At 33.2% G+C, this 19,881-nt stretch overlaps 1 protein-coding gene across 6 annotated transcripts; it reads left to right on the top strand.

The window, feature by feature from the left end:
- The first annotated feature begins 625 nt into the window (after positions 1–625).
- LOC144976121 (adenine DNA glycosylase-like) lies at positions 626–18,790 on the top strand. 6 transcript variants are annotated; one of them, XM_078920325.1, is made up of 15 exons: positions 1,796–1,828; positions 3,635–3,673; positions 4,626–4,774; positions 5,815–5,925; positions 7,427–7,468; positions 8,014–8,085; positions 9,160–9,273; positions 10,697–10,794; positions 11,637–11,781; positions 13,201–13,291; positions 13,649–13,700; positions 14,282–14,430; positions 14,902–15,038; positions 15,529–15,702; positions 17,245–18,790. In XM_078920325.1, exons 2-15 carry the CDS (start codon positions 3,661–3,663, stop codon positions 17,386–17,388), a joined length of 1,491 nt encoding a protein of 496 aa, XP_078776451.1. In that variant the 5' UTR covers positions 1,796–1,828; positions 3,635–3,660; the 3' UTR covers positions 17,389–18,790. The 6 variants fall into 6 exon arrangements, with proteins under 6 accessions (XP_078776431.1, XP_078776451.1, XP_078776438.1 ...); XM_078920312.1 differs by having other exon boundaries at positions 1,804–1,868; XM_078920318.1 differs by lacking the exon at positions 1,796–1,828 and adding an exon at positions 1,838–1,891.
- Positions 18,791–19,881: the final 1,091 nt, after the last annotated feature.

The raw sequence follows: 19,881 nt of genomic DNA, 5'->3' as shown, positions 1-19,881 counted from the left end.
TATCCTGGTGGCTTGCGTGTTTTCTTTTCTTTTTTTTTCTTTTTTTTTTTGAATTATACTAAATTTCCTGTTGGGGTAATTTTTTTATTAAGAAAAGGTGTCATTTGAAGTATAATATACAAGAAAAGAAAATGCCAAATGAAAATGCCAAATGCCAAATGATTTTTCTAATGCCAAACGGTTTTCAAAAATGCCAGATTTTTGGAATCTGGCATTTAAAATGCCAAACTGGCAACCCTGTCCAGATTTCGACTTTAAAGTTGATCAAATAGAACAGCATGTGACCAAACACTACGAGTACTCTTACCAAGAGGTGCACTTTTACACCCTTAAAAACGCGTCGGTTTTGATTTTTTTTTAACGACTAGACAAAGAAAAAATTGTTTTGATAAGAATAGAAATAAATTAAAATTAATGTTAAATTATTGATGATAGAAAACGTCTCGGTGCAGACAAAGATAGTAGAACTATAATTTTTGGTGCTGCCTATTTTTTCCCAGATTGGCATACAAGTGGCCATCTGGCAGCCATGTCGAGCACCCGGAAATTTTAAAGAACTCTTTAAGAGTGAAATCTAAGAAACTCCAGCAAGGGAATGTTCCTCATTATACATTATGAGTAGAATGCTTAGTATAGATGGTAACGCTGAATATGTGTTCTCCACAGTTTTATTGTAAGTATTTTCATTATTTTTTTGTTGGGATTTTTTTCCAACCCGAGGGTTCTCAGTGAGTGGAGCGTGCATATTAAATATTTTTATGAACAGCATTGATTTTTTTCCCTCCTATCTATATTATGTGTCAGATCCATAACAAGAATTAAATATATAAATGTGTCAAACGCTTCTTAACAGTCGCAGTAATCTGATCTTTCACTTTTAGTAAGAACAGATTACTGCGACTGTTAAGAAGATGCTCAGTGATGATTTTGATGAAGATATTATTATTATTATTATTATTATTATTATTATTATTATTATTATTATTATTATTATTATTATTATTATTATTATTATCATTATTATTATTATTATTATTATTATTATTATTATTATTATTATTATTATTATTATTATATTATTAGGCCCCTATTATTATTATTATTATTACTATTATTATTAATATAATAATAATATTAATAATAATAATAATAATAATAATAATAATAATAATTATTATTATTATTATTATTATTATTATTATTATTATTATTATTATTTATTATTATTATTATTATTATTATTATTAGTATTATTATTATTATTATTATCATCATCATCATCATCATCATCATCATCATCATCATCATCATCATTATTATTATTATTATTATTATTATTATTATTATTATTATTATTATTATTATTATTATTATTATTATTATTATTGTTATTGTTATTATTATTATTATTATTATTATTATTATTATTATTATTATTATTATTATTATTATTATTATTATTATTATTATAACAAGGACACCTACACCTTGGTACAGGTGTCTTTGTATTATAATTATCATCATCATCAGTATCTGCGCATATTTAAGCTAGGCGGTCTAATACTTCAATCATTATAATTTAGCAAAATATCAAGACATCAAAATGTACAAGACCGACGTATAGGAGGGTCTGAAACTTACGGGCTAAGTCTAACATTGTTGTAATGGACAATATTTTGCGTCATTTCTCAAATATCCATTACAACAAGGAATTACAATAAGGAATTGGGTTATCAGACCTGCAAATAAATGCACGTAGTCCAAAACCCATCACAGAAGAACCGAAAGTAAAAGTAGGAATACGAAGAAAAAGAAGACAGTGACTTAGGTAAGGGTTGAGCAAGGCGGGGAAAAGTAAAGAGTAGATAGTGAGTGGGAAATCGCGAAATGTGTATGCCAAATGTTTTCTTAATTTTATTTATCGTGGATGCAAGTTAGTTAAAATGCAATGACAGTGTCAATATCACTGGAAGTGGTAGCAATAAGAGGATAAGTTGAATTCAAAACGTCGTTTGCATTTTCAGTTTTCAGTTCAGTTGCACTAAATCATAAATTCAGTTGAGTAAGCTCTCATCTCACCATAGACCGGCTCCTTGGTCAAGCGCTAAGTCAAGCCCAAGAAATTCACTAAATTAGAATACTAACGAAATCTATTTGTAAATAAAAAAATAATTAGGCCGTGATCGGCATAAACTTATTTGCAGGTCTGATACTGATAGCCCAAATTGCCATGGGCCATAATAATAATACTCAACAATTGCAAAATACATTTCATAACAACATGTGCACGTAGCTTGTGAAAGTAGCTAAGAAGAACCATTATGAATCCAGTAATCTGACACATGCCATTTAGAGAACTCTGTTTCTCTCTCTCTCTCTCTCTCTCTCTCTCTCTCTCTCTCTCTCTCTCTCTCTCTCTCTCTCTCTCTCTCTCTCTCATACATACACACACTCTCTCTCTCTCCTCTCTCTCTCTCTCTCTCTCCTCTCTCTCTCTCTCTCTCTCTCTCTTCTCTCCACACCCCCCCCCTTCCCCCATTTCTTTCCTCTTGTTTTACTTTTACTATTTGACAATGTTAGCTCATTGTTGTAATGGAAACGTAGTGTTTTTATACACCTCCGTTGACGGTGTATCTTAACGGATCGTTTTTATACACCTCCGTCACGCATGTGCATATACCCAATTTCATTAGCGATATTGTGTTTCTGTATTTGGACATGGCGAAAGTTATATTGTGACATCTGTAGGATGTTTTTGTTAATAAATTTATATAAAAATATTAATACTTTAAAAAATCGAAATATTAAACCAGAAAATAGAAGTTGCATTGAAGGTAAAATAATGTTTTAGAAAGACCTTATTAAATGTGATGGACAGTCAGGTGGCTCCGTAGCGCAGTGGACAAGCTGTCAGACTCCAACCTTGAAAGTACCGGGTTCGATTCCCATTGTTGACATTTTTTTATTTTTTAAAATTTACTTTGTTTTTGTTTGCTTTTTTTCATTTTTTTTTTTTTTCAAAAACTTTTTATCATGTTTTTAAAAAACTTCGATTTTAATTTTTTAAAATTATTTATTTCTTTGAGATCAGTATTTGTGTGCCATGTTTCTTTTTACTTTTGATTTTTTAAATTATTGTTATTATTCTTTAATTTATTATCATTGTACATCGGTAATCACTAAGCAGCGTGCTAAACTACAATCTAAAACTATTTAAACCTCATGGACGTATGCAGCAACATTTTCATTAATTTACCATCACCGCCAACGGAGGTGCATAAAAGCGGTGCGTTTTTGTATAAAAACGGTCTCAAGAAATAACGCAAAATATTTTTCATTACAACATTGTTAAACTAGGCCCATAATTGCATTCGGATGTCAGACCTGCATATTTATACATTGGGCAGGGCGAAATACTCATTAAAATGGCTGGCTAAAAACAACAAAGAGATGAGTGATGTAAATTTCATTCTTTGTATGTGTACACGTTGTAAACAAAGCGAGTTGGTGGCAGACACATACTTTAACTGAATTTAACGTAAATAAGTACAATTATTTGCAACAACCACAACAGATTATATTGAATGTGTTTGCCCACCCATTCCAGTTGTGACTTTAAGATTGATCTTTCCAGGTTTTCAGTGCTGGAACAATTGAATAATGAATAAAAAAGGTTAGTTCAGATGGGTCTACATCTTCAGTTATGTTTAATATATTTTCTTTCAAGATAACAGACCTCCAATTTATTCAGTTTCTTTTTTATTGTCGTTGGAGAAAATCCTGATTTTTATTGTCCATTCTGATTTTTAACCATCACTTTTGCTTTTGTTAATATCACCAATCATCCCTTGGTCAATAGTTTTCAATTGGCTATTAACAAGCCATAAATCATAAGTGTTTTCTGCTCTTTGCATACACACTTGTATTGAGGCATATTTATAAATTGACTCTTCTTGGTTCATTATTATCCTCTATATATTTATTATTGGAACAATTGGGACATATAGTCATATAGAAAATTATTTAAGTAAGTGACTTGATATCGCTCTACTTCTAGAGTAACATCTGATATTGTTCAATTTGAGGTACAGCTAACTTAACAATTGATATCGCGATAAGAGTTCCAGCCAATGATAGAGCAGCTCTGATCAGCTCAGTGTATTACTCATGGCAAAAACACTAATTAAATCCATAATAAAAAGGAAAACATGTAATAAGTCTCAGTCATAGACTTTTGCATGCAAATTTTCAAAAATTTAATCTAGATCGACATGGTTAAGCTGTTCGACACTGGACTGGAAAGTCCTGGGTTCGATTCCTAATGGATACAACTTATATATATATATATATATATATATATATATATATATATATATATATATATATATATATATATATATATATATATATTTGTATATATATATAAATTATAAAGACAAGAACCATGAAATAAAAGTGCTCCACTTTTTGATAAAAGGAGCTATTTATAAAATATTTCATTATTATACTTGAAGTATATATAATAAATATATATAATATAACCTTAGTGCTGATTTATTTGTCTTATCCATTTATATTTGTCCATAGCCAAATCATTGCTTTGTGTCTTATTTTGTTTTCACCAGCACGGCAGAAAAATGCGTCTGATTCAAAGAATCAAGATTCAACTGACACATGCAAATTTCATGAATTCACATTGTCAGAAGTTGATGACCTTCGAAAGTGTCTGCTGTCTTGGTATGATAGTGACCAGCGAATTCTTCCATGGAGAAAGGTGAGAACAATTGGTTGGTCTCTTACCATTTTCCTATTCACATTTGTTACTTAATGCCCATTTCATTATAGAATAGCATATCAGAACGGCTTTAATTCATTTTGTCATGCTTTATTTATTTTGTTATTGATAATACTAATCAAACCATGATTGTTCAGATCAGTTGGAGCATTACCCTTGAATCATATACCTATGATGTTCGCATGGGTGTACGATCCGATCGTGATGTCGTTTCTTCTTCTCTTTACTAGCCTATCCTGCTTCTTTGGTTTGTGATTGTATTTTTGACAGGGGATATTTTTTTTCTGTAAATCTTCTGCCTGTTTGTTCTTGGTTATTTATAATTTAGCTTATGATATCTTTGGGTTATGATTTTGATTTACATTTGTACTATTTTTGTTAGATTGCTTGTTTTTTTGTTTCAGCGGTCTCTCATATAACCTCAATTGTGTTGGAAGAGACCTAAAGCAACAAACAAACAAAAAAAAAAAAATCAGATCAGTTTGTAGCAACTTGCGTTTTTCTATGGCTTTTAAGAATTGATGTCTTAGAATAGAGTGTACAAAGAAGAGAGTCTATTCAATTGTGATACTGCCCTCTATTAACGTGAAAACCCTTGGTGTTAAGATTGACAGAGATTTATCTTTGCATACACATTGATAATGAATTAATATATACATTAATAGATGTTGCAAGTCAATTGTTACAACTCTAGTTTATTCCATCTTGATTATCATAATATCCTTTTATCAGGACCTAGCATTATAATATAATGTCCTTTTATCAGGACCTCGCAAAGCCAAAATTCACACACTTAGAGTTCAGAAAAGAGCCTGACACGATTTCACATTCACCTTTTTGGATTTTGTGTCCATGTGATTTAATACCTTTACGCTTATTTGGTAGTTGTAATTAATTTCCTGTCTTTTTGTCTAGCAAATATCTTTGGTTGAGAAACCCCACAAACTAGTAATTAAGGTTCTTATGTGAAAAAGGACAACAATAAAAACATTGCTCCAGTCTGTCTTTATTTCAATCAGGTGGAAAGTTCAGACGAGAATATCAAGGCATATTCAGTTTGGGTATCTGAGGTCATGTTACAGCAAACACAAGTAGCCACCGTCATTGATTACTACAACAAGTGGATGAAGGTAGGATTGTAATAGTACCCACATATATTTCTCATTGGTTGAATAATTCAGCTAATATGTACTTCTCAGTCACTGTTGGGGGTTCAAGATCAGTTTGTAGAATGTGAGACCAATGAGGAAAAGATATGGATTTCAGTCCATTATAAGCTTTTTGAATGTCACCCCAACATATTACCTGTAATTGGGTAGTTGGATCAAATATAGATTTGGCAACTATAGCTTTAGTGAACCAATGTCCTACCAAAATGATGGATGGCACTTCTAGCAGGTCTTTTCAATCTAAATAAACTATAGCCAGCATGATTTTCAAGGACTGCTTATTCAAAACAGACAAGTCAATACATTTTTTATACTTGATGGAATCTCTATTTATTTAAGATGTTTTGATTAGCTATGTCTTTTAGAAGCTGTAATCAAAATCAAAGGGTTTATCAATGAAATCTTCAATCATATGTGAGAATCAAAAGAGCAATACAACTAAAGATATCATCCTGCAAATTCAATTCAGTCAAAAGAAGTAATTGGGATGCTGCTTGATCGGAATGACCTGTCCGAGACAGCAGAATTTTTACTTTTAAAATTTACTGGTCAATTAGAACAGTGGATGAATTAGAACGATTTTGTAGCTTCGTCAAACTATTTGAATTTTTTTCTCTCTGTTAGTCAGTTGGAATAACAATGGAATCCAATCCAATCTAATCCAAAATAGTTGCAACTTCATGTGATGAAAATTGACGCAAATAGGTGTGATGGGGTGGCATTGACATAATATCTATCTATTGGTTTTAAACTGGTCAAGATAACTATAGAATATTGTTGGGTTGTTGGTTGCTCTGACATTTTCAGGGATGCTGTTCCATTCTAGCCTAATCATTGTATATAGCATTACTTTCATGACATTGTATGAGCCTGAAGACATGGAGTCTTATAATTTGATTTATTCCTCTTATCTCTTATTTCTTTCTTTCTTTCTTTCTTTCTTTCTTTCTTTCTTTCTCTTCTTTCTTTTCTTTCTTTTCTATTCTTCTCTCTCTTCTTCTTCTTCTTCTGTTTTTTCATCATCTCATCTTCTTCTTTTTCTTTTCTTCTTCTTCTTCTTCTTCTTCTCTTCTTCTTCTTCTTCTTCTTCTTTTTCTTCTTCTTCCTCTTCTTCTTCTTCTCTCTTTCTTCTTCTTCTTCTTCTTTCTTCTTCTTCTCTTCTTCTTCTTCTTCTTCTTCTTCTTCTTCTTCTTCTTCTTCTTCTTCTTCTTCTTCTTCTTCTTCTCTTCTTCTTCTTTTCTTTCTTCTCTTCTTCTTCCTCTTCTTCTTCTTCTTCTTCTTCTTCATCTTCTTCTTCTTCTTCTTCTTCTTCTTCTCCTTCTTCTTAATATTATTGTTATTGTTATTGTTATTGTTATTATTATTATTATTATTACTATTATTATTGTTATTATTGTTATTGTTATTATTCCATAATATTTTATGTCTTTAACTTAATAGTCCTTATTCCTTATGTATTCAGAAATGGCCGACAGTGCAAGACTTGGCAAGTGCTACTGTTGAGGTAGATATTTTTTTTTCTTATTTTTTTTTGGTCATGCTTTGATCAATTTGTAAAAGCTAGTTATAGTGCAAGAAAATCAAGAAGTAATATACATTCAACGAAAATAATAACATAATATATGCAATTGAGTATTATTTTAATGCCTATCAACCTATAATGATTCACTGTTATTGAAAAAAATCCGTCACTTTTTGGGGTATTTTTGGGGCACCTGGTAATATACTGGTTGATTCACCATTTACAAAATTAAGGCAATCATTGGTTAATATTAAATTTGTGGAATGGAGATGGGGCTGGGCTGGATGGAGATGGATAGCAAATTTTTATTGTACTTATTATTAAAGTGGTCTCCATTTTGAAGTATGGTCCTCAATAATCAAGCAGAGTATGCTTATACCCGGGCAGTCATTTATCAGAGTTTTCTGATTAGATAAAAAATTTTGTCCCTCATAATCTACGTCCTCATGTTATTCCTTGCCTTAAATTTGTCGTTCAAGTTGTAATTTCCTTTTATATCAAGTTGGTTTGATGCTGCTTGTCCCCAGGAAGTGAACACTATGTGGTCAGGATTGGGTTACTACTCCAGGGGAAGATCACTGCTTGAAGGGGCTCAAAAGGTGACTTCTATTTACTGATGTCTAAATTCAAAGCCCACTTCATTTTATTTCAGACATTTTACAGGATTTTGTTGTTGGATAATCAATTGCAATCAAAACTGTTATAAGGAAATTGATAAGAGTGTCTAAAACTAGAGAAAGGAATATACCTAAGCCAGTTACAAACTGAGTTTGGTGTAGATAAAAATATTGAATTGGTAGAAGCACACTCGTAACTGTTTGAATTATTTTTTAATGTTTGATTTCTGTCTTTTTTTTGGTCTATTTTTTAAATTAAATTATAATTTTTTAGTTTTAAAATTATTTTTTTATCTTTTCTTATTAAACATTAAAAGTATTTTTTTATTTAGTGTCATGGTACTCTCCTCCAAATCTATTACTCCCAGCTTCTAGGATGACGAATGTGGCGACCTGAATACAAACCAGGTTAATTTGCATATAAGTTGAAGGGCCTTCTGAGAGTTAGTACTGAGAGATGTTTTGTCTTGTCTTGTAACAGAGACAAGAGGTGATTGGATGATCAGTGAGTGAAGGGTAACAAATTATCTGATAGCTCTGGCCCTGGTGTTGAAATTGGACAAGGCCCCCCACACATTAACCCTAATAATTCAGGTGTGAATAAGTATCCGACTGAGAAATGGAGATGTGATTGCAAATGACCTGATGGGGGGAAATAAGTGAGCCATTGTGAAATACATCAACATTAATTAATGTCTAGAAAGTTGCGATATAGATTTGTCTATTTATTGACATTTACATGTGTACCTTGATATTGATTTATTTTATTTTCTATCCTTTTTTCTTTTAGCTTTATTTTTTGTTGCTGTTGTATGAGAATGCCCCTATTTAAATTTTTATTATTGTATCCTTTTACATTAGAAAAGTTGACACATTTATATTGGCAGGGAGCATACATATGTACTGTATTATATGTCTTGAATCTAGATTTTGCCATTATAAATATATATAAATAAATAGATCTGTACTATATAAGGAATGTTATATTTGGAGGAATACAAATTTGTCAATGATTGTTTTCGCAAAGTGACTTGGACATTTTATCTTCTTTTTTAGGTAGTCAAAGACATGGGAGGAGAAATGCCACAGACAGCAGAAGACTTACAGCGTCATTTACCAGGGGTGGGACGATACACAGCTGGAGCCATTGCATCCATTGCTTTTGGTCAGGTTGGTCGTGATTGTTTTGTTTTTTAAAATTTTCTCTGAAGAGCTAAGTTTAGGATGTGAGTGTATTTATTCAACTCTTTAGATCTCCAGATGTTAATTGAATGCTTTTTTTTTCTCACACAGAATGCATACAGAATGTTTAAAAAATATAATTAAACCAAATGTACACTACAATTTTTGTAAAAGAAAATTTGAAAGAAATGAATCCTATTTTTATTCTTGCTTAAGACGCCGATAAAGCAGCACTGATGCATAGACCTGGAGTAAGGAAAATAATAACTTATTTACCACTGATCACTTGACTATGTGGCCTGATTTTGAATAGACCATTATTTTGATCTACAGTGCAACACACATTCAACAAAATCAGTTCTCAAATTATCTCCTTCATTGTCTTAGTAAATTCTTCATAGCATCTACGAACGGTTCTACAGTTTTGACTAACTAAACTGAGACAGGCTAACACAATGGCCACTAAGAGAGAGAGAGAGAAAGTTACGTTGTGCCTTAGCCTTTGTGAAAGTATATCCTGAAACTGACCCCCCAAAAAAATAAAGTCATAAAAGAAGACTATGATCTGCAAAAAAAAGTTGATTACTGTGAGTTGTATTCAATAGCTCAACCAATGGAATCATTTATTTCATTGAACACGACTAACAACCACACACTTTTCACTTTTTAAAAACTTATGATCATGTAATGTGACATAAATTTTTGGTCTGTCTCAGGCATACCCATCTCAAGTGTTTGCCTGACAAAACAATCAGACCCACAATGTGTGAGTATTTATCACAATACTGTATGTTGACACATTAATGAAGGAATACATTGCGACACCTGACAATGCCATGTTTATTTTTCAATCAATTGTGGCAAGCACCAGATAGCCATGGAGTCAGGCTATAGTTTTACGAGGATGCACATGTGTAGACATGTGCCTTCCCCTGTCCATTCTTATCGCTTCCCCCACATCCTACCATGTTATCCCACATGCCGTATTGTTTGGGTGGTAGTGTGTGTTTTGTTTTTATAAGTGAGTAATTCAGGAGTGAATGATATTCATTATTTTGCCAATAAAAGGGATGAATTTTCGAGAGCAGGATGCACAAATATTGAAATCATATAGAAGGGACGAAATTGGTGTCACTCAGCTCTTTGTTTTTGATTTTAGCCAGTCATTTTTATTAGTAGTTCTCACTAATTTGTAACAATCAGACTATAAACGTTTACAGTTACACATAGTTTTGTGTGTTGCATCTTATATCCGGTTGGTGGATATTATGTGTATTTTTTATTTAACTATGCGCTGATTCGACAATCTTTTCCGGCTGTCCCATGTAGTTCGTCGAATGCTTGTTGCACTGTATCTATAACCTCACAACTCACTTAGCCTCATGCATAATGCTGCTATGTCATATATCAGGTTACAGGATTGGTGGATGGCAATGTTATGAGGGTTTTGTCACGACTGAGACTGATAGGTGCATACATCACACAGCGAAATGTCCTGGACAGGTTTTGGTAAGGTAGCCATTTTTATCACAGTAAAAGGATAAATTGTTTGTGAATGGTCTGTTTTTGAAATTTTGATGAGTAGGATCAATATTTTAAAAATCATGGCTCTGTGACTTGATTAAGTAAAGGGGATGGAGATAGAACATTATGTCATCCACTTCACCTCACTGTGAAAATAGAAACAGTCAGATATTGGGTACAGGCAAATTCTTGATTTGCTAGCTATATTGTATGATGTGAAATGTTGCTCTATTCCTTCCTTCTTTAATAGTCATACTTTCTCGATTATTCTGAGTGTAATTTAAAATTTAGTCATTGAATAAAACAAGAGACATTTGACTGTATTCTTGTTCATCTTTTTCTTTTTTTTTTTTTTTATGTTTACCTTGGCTGGGTTCACTATTAAGTCAAAGGCACTAACAAATGTGTCAAAAGAGATCAGCTGAGTATAACAAAAATGATGGAACAGTGAGAATAAGAACTGTACCTATACAACAATGAAAGAAACAGTAAAGAATGGCCCAGTCTTTGTACATACGATATGTAAGAAAGTTGCAATAAATGAAAATCACTCATAAATGTATCACAAAAGAACAGGAAGAAAGCCAAATCTACTGATTTAAAAAAAATAAATTTCTACTTAATAAAGATAACATTTTCTTCCGGCCCCAGATCTCACGTACTTACTTTTATCCAATTCCACAATTAAGAGCCCCAATGTAGAAGAAGTTAGGAGAGGGTTGTATTTCCTAAATTTTGTTACTAAACAAGACCCTACCAAATAGACAAGATTTAAAGGTAGGAAAAAACCCCAAAAAAATCACCTCTACCATTTTCTTTCACTTTAGGTCTCTAGCTAATACCATAGTAGACCCCAAGCGCCCCGGTGACTTTAACCAGTCAATCATGGAGCTTGGTGCTACTGTGTGCACTCCAAAAACACCTGCTTGTTCTCGCTGCCCTGTCAATTCTTTGTGTCATGCCTATAAGAAGGTAATTGTTGTCATCGTCACTATTAGCTTTGTTGATTTTTAGAATTATGCAGGTATATCTACAAATTAAAAATACTGTATAGAATCTCATTATTGAAAATAAATCTTTTTGAAAGCCTTAACCATTGAATTCAATGACAATCTACAGTTTGTTTTTAATCAAGTGTTGCAGTAGTGCACAGACATTGGAGATGTTTTTCTTTTATCCCCACCAACTCAGCTTCACGTTTGCACATATTCGTCGTACCCGATGAGTTTCTTTTTACAATATCCACTAAATGTGCTGAAAATGCTTTACAATGGGTCTTAAGCCAACAACACCAGAGAACATTTAGGACTAGACAATTTGCTTGTAAGGCAATATTACAATATATTTTAGACAGAGACAAACAATTTCCAGCCAAGTATTCATTTGACACATGAGAGTGGTGGGAGAATGTGGGTAAAGAGCTTTCACCAAGGAATAACGTTTCAAGCCGCCCATTGCAGGACTCTGACGAGAGAACCTAAAGGTCAGAGGTCAATGTTATACCACAAATCTGAAATATTGATAGTGGAATCCCAGCTCAAGGTGGTGATTTCCATTTCCATAATGGAAAAAAAAGAATGTCCCCACATGCTTGCATGAAATTTTAGGCAATCATAATTCAAAATAAAGTCATTACATCTTTTTAAGTATTAATGTTAATAAAACCATTAAAAATGGCAAAGTTTTGCACTGCATCTGCTACTGGACAGTGCATGATGTTTTTTGACATTTCTCTGAGTTAGCAGCAACAGCAACAAAGGGTTAAATAAAAAAAATCTTGAAAGAGTGGAATTGTTCTGTTGCAAACCTCACAAACCACAACGGTTCTGTCTTTGGCAAGGTTCCTCAAAATCTATGTATTTTGTGAGTTACTTGGTCGTTTCCTTTTTGCATAAATATTTTATTGAAATAATGAGAGGAAAAAAGTGTGTTCATTATAAGTGTGCTCTGCTGTATTTATTTCTTAAATTCAATATCTTCACAATCTCTTGTGTAGCTATGTGGTCTTGTGAAATTACACTTTGTCTTCGGACCAGAAGGTCCAAGGTTTGAGTCCTGTCCTGTGATGTACATAGTTTAGTCCTTGAAATAGGCTCTTTATTTCCATTCTCTCACCTTATTCAGGTAACATCATTGTTTCTGTTGGAAAAAAACTTGTAAAATCGCCTAACGGGCATCCTGTCTCGTCCTCGTTAAGTGTTGCTGTTGGCCAGGGACCCCTTGTAAAAAGCTTTGAGCATGTTGAGCTATATAAATTGACTTACTTGACTTATGCCTTTTGGCTCCTATATAAATGCTCCATTTAAAAAAATTTTTTTACTAAGATGGGTTTATGCAAGTCTATTGATTGTGGTCTATGTTTGAAATGATTACATAAACTTCATTTTCCAGATGGGTCATGAAAACAGTAAAATCAAATCAACAGCTTTGAAGTCGCTGGTGAAATCAGAAACAAAGTTGGAAATTCCTGACATTGAAAACAGTTAGTTCTGAATCCATTTTATGATCTCGATTGTACTGCTATGCACACTAATCCAATTTAAGGTGAATATCTGATTATTATCAAAAATAAGATTTAGAAGAAATGACACATGAATTACTTGAGCTCACTTCTATAATCCCCAATAATAATCATTTCATAGAAAACAAATATCACCATAATTTTCCCTATGCCAACAAAAATAAAAGGTCAACAAGAATCCTGAATCTTTAAGACAAAAGTCTACAAACACATTGAATGCAATAATGATTAATTTTATTCTATTTGCAATTTAAAAAAGAAAAAGATTTAAATTTTATGTTTCTATATCTAATATATGTTGTGTATTTTTTTTTTCAGCAATACCTGACTGCCGTCTCTGCCTTCCTGCTGATCAAAACTGGGATGGAAGGTAATATTGTTGTGTAGTATAAGCATTGGATCTTTTATTTTTCTATTTGAAGGTGTGTGTTGGTGTGTGGGGAGAGGATGTATGTGTTAAGTGTGTTTGCCATTTTCGGGTTGTTGTTTGTTTGTTTGTTTTTCCCCTTTGCATGTCTTCTTTGCTCTCTACCTTCTTTTATGTAATTTGTCAGTTGTTCTTCTTCATAAAGTGTTTTATGCTAGTTTTAAGTATTTGATTGCACAAAAACGTTCATGTCATAAGATGTTGAAACTTGCCATTATCGTTAAGGAGATCACAGTGATTTGGAGGCTGGTTCAACTTTGTTTCCCACTTTTAGTCGACATTCCTTCCTACTTACCTGATGTTCTTATATTTTATACTTCTCTTACATGTAGTTGAGAACTAAGTGAATTTTTAATCTGTTGAGAGGGGACTCCTTTTGAGAACTACATCTTCACCGAAAGCAGGCTGCTAACAGTCTATAAAAAGATGTCTCACATGTTTGTCGAGTCAAAGTCAAAACTTAACAGACATTTTCTTTGGTATTAAATTTCCCCTTTATATCATTTTTCCTCCTCATTCCCAAGCTTGGGTGTCACCAACCTTCCTAGAAAGCCCCCCAAAGCCAAGGCCAAACAGGAAGATTTATATGCTTTGGTCATCAAAAACAGGAGCAGTAAATGTAACAAAGATTGTGAAATGGATCAGTTTTGGATGGTACGGCGTCCCAACAAAGGTAGGTTTACTTTTGTCCCAGCATTGGAATTTCCTTTTCATAAGTCAGCCTTTCAAGCAGTTTATCCAGATGCTATAGTCTTGACACTCCTAGATTGAATGTTGATTATTTATTGAGTACATGAATCAGTGATGTCCTGATGAGCAAATGAGAGTTCTGTTTAGTTTGCAGAGCTTTTTGCTGGCAATCAAATAGACGCGTATCGACCCTGGGTGCATGTGAGTGTTTTTGATGTTTTTTTCTTCTGAGTCTTCTGTCCACCTAGCAGCCATTTTGAATCTGGGTCTGTTGACATAACGGAAAGCTCTAAAATACATGCTTCCAGGACTTCCAGAGATAGAATAAATCCCTTAAGTAAACTCAATGAAATGGTATCAAAGAGCACTATGGAAAAAAAAATGTAAATTGATAATATGCATCATGCTTTTGACTGCTGAGAATATTTTTATTTTTTTTGTTCTGTTTCATCAGGTCTTTTAGCAGGGCTATGGGAATTCCCAGTTAGGACAAGATCAGGCCAAGATTCCTGTAAGAAACTGGATCGTATCCTAGTTGATGAATTTGGTGTCAACAATAAGCAAGCCAGGGCAGTGATAGATTGTGGGCAGGTGAATGTTTTTGTTGTTATGATTATTTAAACAGTGACCCTAAATTTACTTTTGTCCCAGAAATTGTACACTCTATAGATAAAAATCATTTTTAGCAAAAGTCAAGCCTAAATTGTATGGGGTCCGATAGTTAAAATAATAGAACACTGGACTGACAATGAGCATTAGGGTTTCAATTCTATTTTTCCACAGGTTAAAAAAAAATTGTTTGATATTTTTATCATCCAAGTATAAATACCGTTCCCTGGTGTTGACAGTAAGCAAGACAAGACAGTGATAGATTGGGGGCAGATGAATGTGAATGTTTTTGTCGATATATTTATATAAACAGGGCATCTTAAACCTCACCTTTTACTAATTTAATGATGATCATGTTTTATCAAATTAATGTTAAAGCCCTTCATTTCACCTCCAAATATAACCTGTTCCCTGATATGGCTGTATTACAATGTTTTACAATATTAACTGTTATTTACTTAATCTTTTTCAGATAACCCACATGTTTTCCCACATACACCACAACTATCATGTGATATCTGTGGATGTTACAGACAATAGTATTGATTCAATCGATGAGACTGGATTGAATCCAGAAGGAAGAGAATCTCAGTGGATATCTACAGATGAAATGAAGGAGGCAGCTATCTCAACAGGCATGAGAAAGGTGAGCCAAATCACTGGAAGTGGAAGTGCACTCAGAGAATGTTTCTGGATTTAAAAAGACACTTTACTTGCATTCTCTCACAGCACTTGGATGTAAAATGGGTACAAAGTAAAAGTTATTTTATAGTTTTATCCTCTTGCCCTCTTACCTCTAGCTGTTATCATATAATACAGTGGAGCTCGGTTATAACGAGAACCTCCGTTCCAAGCATAAATTCTCACTATTCACGAGCTCTTGTTTTAACCAATTTTCAAGGGAAAGAACCACATAATCTTATTTTGACCCTTTAAATACATCAATACTTCTTCAAAATATGTACACAGTGTTCGGCTTCATATTAAAGCGTCGACATATATCTGCAATCGTTGCCTCGTTTTTCTTCACCCCTACTATAATGGAGAAGCAAGCCACCCCCCAGCTGTGCAACTATGTGGTCTTCTGGTATGACAATCGCTTTCAGATCGGAAGGTCCTGAGAACGAACCTCACTCGGCGCATAGTTGAGTCCTTGGAAAAGGCTTTTTATTCAGTTCTCTCACCGTACTCAGCTGTAAAATTAGTACCTGGTCGTGAAAAGCATTGTCTCTTGTCAGAAGAAAATGTAATATCGCCTGACAGGCATTATGTCTCATTATCGCTTTGGGTTCTGTTTAGTGGATATTAAGCTGTATAAAAAAGCTCAAAGCTCAATGGAGACTTTAGTCACTCTTTTTTGATTTTGAGAATCCATAATGTTGTTATTGCTATCAAGTTGAAATTAGGTATATTGACAATATGGTTTTGACAAAAAGAGCAGCGAAAATGACAGATAAGTTGACAATTGACAGCAGGAACTGACACGCTATGACATAAAAAAAGGTAAGCAGTAGTGAATGTGACGTGATGCTAATGAATGGTGCCGATAGGTGCATTGATGTGACACTAGAACTCGTTCAATAATAGGTAAGATGAGGTATTTCATTCATTTGGAGGGGTGATTATCTTGGCAAAGTCCCTTATCTAAATTATATCAGCCTTACTAATAGTAATAGCTATCCTTTGCTATTGTAGCACTGCTGACACTGATTGCTTCACTTTGCTTGTGAGTTATTGTGGTGTTTGTTGATAAATAAACATGCATTTTAAAAAATTATTTTAGTTCTTGTTATTCCCGGCCTCCAAATCACTCTTTCTCGTTATAACATGTCTATTTACAATAGAGAAATAGTCGAGAAAAAATCAAGGATTTGAAAAGGTCTTGTTATTGCAGAGTTTTCGTTATTTCCGATGCTGTTAAACTTAAAGCACCACTGTATTAATACTTTACCTTTTAGATGAAAGGCGTGGGGTATACAAAAAATTGGGATGCATGCAAAGATATTTGGGATTCCTTCTCAGAAATTCATGGTATATCTTGATTCTATTACCACAAATTTATTATTTTTTGAGTATATGAAATATCTGTTTTATCTGTAAAAATAAAGCAGGGCAATTATTATTACACATATGTTACATCTTATTATTCATTTGTGAAGGTGTCACACTGCTTTTGTTCTTTCCAAAGGTGTTCAAGTTGTACCAAGATAAAATCAGCCCCAACCAAACCAAATCATCTCGAAAACGACTGAGAGAAGGCAATAGCAAGAGTGAGAAAAGTAAAAAGGCACAACCGTCCATCTCTGCTTTTTTCAAACCTTCAAGACAATGATAAAATCTGTTATTCTCTGTCCAATGAATTGGTATCTTCTTGTTAGATTCTTTTAAAGCTCAATTATAAAGATGATATTATGGATATACACACACTATCAATTCTACCAAAATCTTTTAAGTAGAGAACCCATGGGAAATGATATCTCATCTAATTTGATTGTCACAAGAATTTAAACACAGCATTATAACAGTAGATTAGTCTCCTAAGATATTCCAATTACATTTGTTTTATAACAGATGATTAATGACATACATGGTGACAGTCTGACTGCTCCCTCCCTTGCCCCACTTAAAGCATAGTTTTATTTTGAACAGAAGTCCCTTACTCCTCCATTCACATCCTTCCCATCCCATTTCAATGGCCGAACCTGCCTATTGTTATCACTTAAGATTTAACGTCGCACGTGTATTGGCAGTTGTTCATCTCTAAGGTGTCAACTGTTTTGTGCAAAGGAAGTAATTGTGGACTAGTGAGGTGTGAACCATGCATTACTCACAGACCATTTTGATGGATTGTTAACCCTGTTTGACAGTCTATTATATTGGAAAAAATATGGTATTTTTCTTTTTAGTTATATATTTATTTTCTATTATTATTGTAGTTAGTTTAGTAATGGTAAGAAGTGTGCATGCTTCAGGGCTGCCAAGTTCACAAAGTCAAAATGCGGGACACTTTTTTTGAACGGGAGGGGGGGGGGGGGGGGGTAATCATGACAGGTTGTGATAATGGAATAATAACGATGATCTGATATGGCATATGGATGGTGGTAATGCACTCCACAAATTGTAAGAAATATGTATGGTGCTAAAATCAAATTGACCAATTGATAAATAATTTAGCACTATAGTGCCAATGTGACTAGAAAAATGGTTCTTCTTAATAGTGCCAAAAATATCTGGTCCCTTCTTGAAGGGCAAGGGATCAAATTAAAAAGTTAGCTGTGGAGGCAATGAAAGAAATTTATTTTTTTTTAAAAAAGAAGAAATTTTTAATAATCAATTCAGGGAAATGCGAGACATTTTTGCCGTAAGCGGGACACAGCCTCAAAATGCGGGACACTTGGCAGCCCTGATGCTTATAGACGCAGTGTCTTTCAATGAGCATGCTTATAAAAAGATAAATTTATCTAGCAAAAATATTGTGTCGCTACCCGAGCGTGCTTATAAATTATAAATGGAGACCACTGTATATAGTTTGATCCCGACGATTAGAAAAAGTGATTTTCAAAAATATTTTTACATCCATGTCTGTTTTGTCTTGCACTATATATCCCTATTTCATATTTCTATCTTACACACCGCTTTCTCATATTATTATCATGGATAATATAACTTTTTTTTTTCTTTTTCTTACCACTAACCATTTGTTTTCAACAAATAAACATCATATGTGATCAGTACATTCATCATTGATGAGTTTTGTTTATTATCCTCGTTATTTGTGTAAAAAAAAAAGTGTTAAGTGTCACCATTGTCACAAATATTTCCTTGAAATGTATTTAAAGAGGTTAAAATAAGTTTCTCTTTAAGGGGGGGAGCGACATAAAAAATGAATTTTGACCCAGTTTGCTAAAATTAGATTTTGGTGGGATGATGTCATGTGACCATTTGTCTGCATAAAAAATTGCATGAGAACTTCATCTTCAGTTTTTTCCGACTCAAAATAAGGTATTTTGTGACCCATAGTATGGTTAAATCCTGCCCATTTTTAGCTTCAGTAGACTGATTTCATGGAAGAATATCAAATAGTCTTTATAACTAAGGAAAGGCAAAAACATATCAATGAAAAGTAAAAACTCTTCTCTATCCTCAACAATCAATCATTTTGTTCTTAATTATGTCATGTGATCACAATCCAATCAGAGAACGAGAGGAGAGTTTTTCCCTAAACTCGTTTACTTTGACTTTTAATTCCGTTTTTCTCAAAACTGCAATTTTCGTCACTAAAAATCTATCTCCTCCCTCAGTTTTCAACCAATCTTCTTCAAACTTTCTACAAATGATAAAAAATACGCAGTTCTTCTAGGAGCCGGAATTTTGAAAAAAAAATAATTTTATGAGTAATTTGAAATTATGTAACTTTTTTCAAGGGGAATAATCGAGTAATAAATTTGAACGTAATTTTTAAAGTTTCTAATGAAAAAATTAAAAATCCGGCTTCTAGAGCCTCTTTATTTTCCTTTTTTCTACCTCTGGCCAAAATATTATGGCAATCGGTTGATAAACAAAAAAGCCTTTGACTTTTTAAGATTTGTTGTTTATTTTCCAATATGGCGTCGTTTCCATAGCAACGGGCAACTTTTTTCGAACAAAATTATATGCAATCATCCTTCCCAAACATATACATTATGACTGTGCATAGAAGTTTAGGATATTTCATCAAATAAAAGAAATGACCCTTTAGTGTCGCTCCCCCCCTTAACAAGGTTCCCGCGGGCTCCTTGATTTTGGTCCAGTGAAAGCAAATGCATGGGTGCAAGCAACTGGACCT

The sequence above is a fragment of the Berghia stephanieae genome, chromosome 1 (assembly GCF_034508935.2).
Source record: "Berghia stephanieae isolate SIO BIC M18660-M18661 chromosome 1, UCSD_Bste_1.3, whole genome shotgun sequence".
Classification (NCBI taxonomy): domain Eukaryota; kingdom Metazoa; phylum Mollusca; class Gastropoda; order Nudibranchia; family Aeolidiidae; genus Berghia; species Berghia stephanieae.
Note: the sequence above shows the minus strand (reverse complement) of the source record. Positions and strands in the feature narration are given on the sequence as shown.